This window comes from Sesamum indicum, linkage group LG8, assembly GCF_000512975.1.
Source record: "Sesamum indicum cultivar Zhongzhi No. 13 linkage group LG8, S_indicum_v1.0, whole genome shotgun sequence".
Taxonomy (NCBI): domain Eukaryota; kingdom Viridiplantae; phylum Streptophyta; class Magnoliopsida; order Lamiales; family Pedaliaceae; genus Sesamum; species Sesamum indicum.
The window spans coordinates 19934553-19940685 of NC_026152.1; the positions used below are offsets into that span (position 1 = coordinate 19934553).

A 6133-nucleotide genomic window follows, 5' to 3' on the forward strand; every position below is an offset into this window, starting at 1 on the left:
CTGAAACGCCTCATGAATTGTGGTTTTTTGAGGAATACCAGGAGCAAATCAGATCGGCTGTCACAAAATTTAAGACTCCTCCTGCATCTGTTGCGGCATTAGGGGATGTTTGGCGACCATTTGAGACCATTGCTACCTCCTTGGCATCTTATCAGAGGAAGTCCTCAATTTCTTTTGGAGAAGTTGCCCCACAGTTGGCCTTGTTGTCTTCTTCTAATGCGCCAATGCCTGGTCTTGAGAAGCAAATTATGATATCTGAATCAGAGAGCGACTTAGATAACTCACACCAGGAGATTGTGACAGTTGCTTCATTCTCTGAACAATTAGTCATTTTACCAACCAAAACTAAGCCAAAAAAACTTGTTATAGTGGGCTCTGATGGTCTGAAATATACATATCTCTTGAAAGGACGAGAAGACCTGCGCCTCGATGCCAGAATTATGCAGCTATTGCAATCTGTAAATGGTTTTCTGCAGTCTTCATCTGCTACATGTAGGCAGTCACTTGACATACGTTATTACTCTGTCACACCTATTAGTGGACGAGCTGGTCTGATCCAGTGGGTAGATAATGTGATTAGCATTTATAGTGTTTTTAAATCATGGCAGAAGAGAGCCCAGTTACAACAGCTCGCTGCGTTGGGTGCTGATACAAACAGTGCAGTTCCTCCAGTTCCTCGTCCCAGTGACATGTTCTATGGAAAAATTATACCGGCACTTAAAGAGAAAGGCATAAGAAGGGTGATATCGAGAAGAGACTGGCCCCATGATGTTAAGCAAAAGGTTCTTTTAGATCTCATTAACGAGACTCCTAAGCAACTCATTCATCAGGAGCTTTGGTGTGCTAGTGAAGGATTCAAAGCCTTCAGCTCAAAATTGAACAGGTGATTTGTATTGATTTTAAAAAAAGCACCTCAAGTTAAGCTTCATGCCTTTGCTCTGGATGTGAACTCATGCAAGCATAATGCTTCTTGAAGTTTTCTGTATCTGATCTTCATTATGAATGTCTATGTGGCATTGATGCCTTAGGAAAGTCTCTCTCTTTTTATGTGCAATTTCTGTGATTGTTATCTTTTGTACAGGCACCGCAGACTTTCTACACAGTAGTATTTGGAAGTTGTAGAGATAATACATGTTAAAACACAATTTATAGATAAGTGATGGCCACAATTCTTGAGAAACAGGATAAAAGATGAGAATTTTGTTTTTTGTTTTCTCTATAATTTCAAGCTTTCCTGCAATTTCTAATTTGACAAGCTTGTATCTTTAATACATCATATGCCAAGTATTGCCTAGGTGCTCCTTGTGCGGGTTAAACTTAGTTTCATATTCATTCCCCTTTTCCAATTAATAATGCAACCCATGAAGGAAAGGACACTGTTCTGGAATGCAACCTGTAACTACTTGTTACTGAAAGGATTTCTACGAGAATATAGAGAAATGTACACCATTTGGTGGAAGTATTGAGTACGACAGAGAACCCTTGTGATGAATGAAAACAAGTGTTGATCAATTCAAGCATAGAGCAGATTAAATGATGGGATCATGCTTACTGACTAGAATCTGTCACTAAACTGCGACTGGACATGTTAAGATGTCGATAAGCATGGATGAAGCTTGATTTTCATTTTTGATAGATTCTTTCATATTATACATGCTTTGATAATTTGGTTTCCATGCAGGTTTTCTGGAAGTGTAGCAGCCATGAGTATTGTTGGCCACATTCTGGGTCTAGGTGATAGACACTTGGATAATATCCTTATAGATTTCTCTACTGGGGATATTGTGCATATTGATTATAACGTGTGTTTTGACAAGGGGCAGAGATTAAAGATCCCTGAAATTGTTCCGTTCCGCCTTACCCAAACAATTGAAGCAGCATTGGGGCTAACTGGCATTGAGGGCTCCTTTAGAGCGAACTGTGAGGCTGTTTTAGGTGTTTTGAGGAAGAACAAGGATATAATATTAATGTTATTAGAAGTTTTTGTGTGGGATCCTCTCGTGGAATGGACACGTGCAAATTTTCATGATGATGCAGCTGTGGTTGGTGAGGAAAGAAAGGGCATGGAGCTTGCCGTAAGCTTAAGTCTATTTGCATCCCGAGTCCAAGAAATCCGTGTTCCTTTGCAGGTATTCATACAAGATCATGAATGGCTTTGAATATTAGGTCATTCTCAAAACATTAATAATGTTTACTATGGGGTTAAATGGGAACACCCTTCCAATCTATAGGGGGTAATGCATTTGCTCCCTAAGCTTTCAATTTTTCCACACAACAGCCCAACCTTTGTAAAGTGCGGCATTAAACCCCCTAATTCATTTCCGGTGGAATATTCTGCTGGAGATTCTAAAGTAGTCTAAGTTATCTTCATTTTGTCCCCTACACTTAAAAATTATATGCATTTAACCACCTAAACTATTTAAAATTTTACACAACGTCATTGAATCTTTGTTTTTGTTGAAATTAATAGAATATCTCACCAAAATATTATCGTGTGCTACTTTTTTACTTAATATAGATATTTTAATTAGTTTACAGTAATAAACTATCTTCTGTAGTAATGTTGTTTTTGGTTTTATGTATGTTAAATAGTGAAGAATTTTTTAGAGTTACTGTCCGATAATTGTTATGATATACAAGAATATGTTTATTTGCCCAGTGAATAATATGAGTCACTTGGGACTTGGATTTGATATGGTTAGGTAGGAAATATGTTATATAGGCAATAGAAATAAGGATGTTCGTATCATTTCTTCCTAAGTGGAACTACAAACAATCTAATGTACATGCATTACTTTTTTTTTTTTTTTTTATCATAACAATTATTGGAGGAGTAACCATAAGAATTAACTTTTATCGTGTCACATACTTGAACTTACCGTAACTGTAAAAATAGTTTATAATTACAAATAGTTACATTTGCTTGAAATATCCATATTAATAAGCAAATGGATAGTCAAGGACAATAATTCTTGTGAAATATTTCATTTGTTCATCAAAAATAAGAATTTCATATTAAAATGTCATGTTCCAACTAATATAGGTGGTTAAACTCACATTTTTCTAAGGTTAGGGTGCGAAGTGCACATAATCAGAACCATATCAGAATTTCCTATTCTACTGGAAATGGAATCAGGGGGTTTAATGCAACATTTTATAAAGGTTAGGGTGTCATCTGCAAAAATTGGAAGCTTAGGGAGCAAAGTCCCCTATAGGTTGGGGGGCTGTCCGCATTTAACCCTTTACTATATTAGTATTTTAGTGATTTTTGTATTTTGAAGTTCTTTTGTGTGATCATACTGAGGTAAGTCCCAATTTTCAGTTTTGGTCTCAGTTTACATGAACTCTATTTAGTGATTAAGCATCTGTTGCAAACAATTGATGACATTGAGTAACAAGCTTGTTTATTGCCATGATGATTGTTGTATCCTGAGGAAGATAATTCAGTTCGGGTTTCATTTTGGTCTGTCTTTCTACCATTGGCAAGTTCCAAATAATGTTTATTGCATCCAAGTGCACACTTGTGATGACATTCAGAGGAGAAACTTGTTTGTTGGATCTAGCTGGTTTCTGTTCAAGAATTTAGGCTTCTAGTGTTGATGGTGGGAGTTTCTTGCATAATGTCCACTTTGCTTTCTGCAGGTTCCAGATGAACATGTTTTATCACAATTTCAGAATCACTGATTGACGTTTTAAATTCTAACAGGAACACCATGATCTTTTATTGTCTACCTTACCAGCAATTGAATCTGCTTTGGAGGTTTGTTACAACTTCTGTCGTATTCGTCTGTCGCAAGTTTTTATAAAATTAATTAAATGTCTGACCTTTATAAATCATGTGTAGAGGTTTGCCAGCATTTTAAACCAATATGAGATTGTATCAAGTCATTTCTATCGTGCTGACCAAGAGCGATCTAACCTTGTTCAACACGAGACGTCTGCAAAATCAGTTGTTGCTGAAGCCACTTGTATTTCAGAAAAAAGCCGTGCCTTGTTTGAAATACAGGTTCGAGAATTCAGTCAAGCACAGGCCACGGTAATGGAGAAAGGCCGAGAGGCAGCAACCTGGATTGAGCAGCAGGGAAGGATTCTTGATGCTTTAAGAAGTAGTTCAATTCCAGAAATTAAAGCCTGCGTAAAGCTGACTGGTTCTGAGGAAGCTTTGTCTCTTACATCTGCAGTTATAGGGGCTGGAGTTCCATTAACTGTAGTTCCTGAACCCACACAAATTCAGTGCCACGATATCGACAGGGAAGTTTCTAAGTTAGCTGCAGAGCTGGATCACGGGCTTTCTTCAGCAGTTGCTGCACTCCAAATGTATTCATTAGCCTTGCAGCGGATCCTACCGTTGAATTATGTTACAACCAGCCCAGTCCATTGTTGGGCACAAGTTTTGCTTTCTTTGAGTAATCTCTCTTCGGACATTATATCAGTTGCCCGAAGACAGGGTGCTGAACTTGTCTCTAACGGACACATTGATAGATTGGGCTCTGCTAAAAGCAGCTATGATGATCTTTGCCTCAAGGTGACAAAGTATGCTGCTGATATAGAGAGATTGGAAGGAGAGTGCAGAGAACTTGTGATTTCCATTGGCCCGGAGACTGAATCAAAAGCAAAAGAGCGTTTTTTATCTGCTTTCATAAATTACATGCAATATGCAGGTCTCAAGAGGAAGGAGGATTCCATTGTTTCTGAACCAGCAAAACATGAAGGAACAATCAGTACCACATTTTGTTGGGAGACAGAAGAGAGGAAAACAAGCTTTCTAAATATCTTATGTACAGCAATCAGCAATTTGTTTTCTGATGTTAAACACAGGATACAGAAGAGCATGGATCATTTTGGAGTGGAAAAAGCTACAAACAGGAGCTTGCAGGGTGATCTTGGATCTTCTCTTTCTGAGTTTGAAGAGCAAATAGAAAAATGTTTACTCGTAACAGATTTTCTTGATGATCTAAAACACCATGTTGACCTGGATATATGTGATACTGAGGCTGATGCAAATAGTTCAAGTTACACCTCGCAGAGCAGCTGGCCTTCTCTTTTCAAGAGCAGTATTTTGCTCTGTAAAAACCTTATTGGGCATCTGACTGAAGTGGTTGTGCCCAATATGATAAAATCTATTATTTCATTTAATTCTGATGTTATGGATGTTTTTGGATCCATCTCCCAAATTCGGGGATCTGTAGACACAGCACTCGATCAGCTTATCCAGGTTGAACTAGAGAGAGTTTCTTTGGTTGAACTTGAATCTAACTACTTTGTGAAGGTTGGTCTAATCACTGAACAACAGTTGGCTCTGGAGGAAGCTGCTGTCAAGGGTAGAGATCATTTATCCTGGGAAGAGGCTGAGGAGCTGGCATCCCAGGAAGAAGCTTGCAGAGTACAATTGGACAAACTCCATCAGACATGGAATCAGAAAGATCTGCAAACTACATCACTTATGAAGAAAGAAGCAAACATTAATAGTGCTTTGGCTGCATATGAACTTCAGTTACAATCTCTTATTAATGCAGAACCAGAAAAAGAACCACATATCTCCAGAAGGAAAGTGCTTCTGGCAGCTCTATTTGAGCCTTTCTCAGAGTTGGAATCAGTTGATAAAGCATTGATGTCTTCGGTTGGGCCTATCTCAAGTAGCTCAAGTGGAACTCCTTATCTTGTAGACTCAATAAATTCAGGATGCTCAATTTCTGAATGTTTATGGAAGTTGCCTGGTTTACTACATACTCGTGCCTTCTTTATTTGGAAGGTTACTATGGTGGATCTTTTGCTTGAATCCTGCATGCACGATGTAGCTGCATCATTTGATCAAAATTTAGGATTTGATCTACTTGTTGATGTAGTAAAGAAAAAGATTAGAAGTCAGTTTCAGGAGCACATCAGAAAATACTTGAAAGATAGAGTTGGTTCATTTTATCTGACAATATTAGACACGGAAATTGAGACTCTGAGGCAGAGGGCAGAGTCTAGTAAAAATCTTGCAACTGATCGTATTCAAATGGATATTGGGGCTGTTAGAAGAGTGCAACTCATGCTTGAAGAATACTGCAATGCGCATGAAACTTTCAGAGCAGCAAGAACAGCAGCCTCTGTCATGAAGAGGCAGGGGAATGAACCTAAGGACGCCCTT

General features: G+C 38.3%; 1 protein-coding gene across 1 annotated transcript in view; it reads left to right on the plus strand.

Annotated features, from left to right (window-relative positions):
- Window positions 1-6133, plus strand: part of LOC105169593 — a 20099-nt gene that overhangs the window by 8984 nt on the left and 4982 nt on the right. The window contains 4 exon segments of the mRNA XM_020695939.1: window positions 1-883; window positions 1682-2129; window positions 3707-3760; window positions 3845-6133. The exon segment at window positions 1-883 is cut by the window's left edge and continues 147 nt beyond it. Coding sequence (XP_020551598.1) covers window positions 1-883; window positions 1682-2129; window positions 3707-3760; window positions 3845-6133 — 3674 coding nt within the window.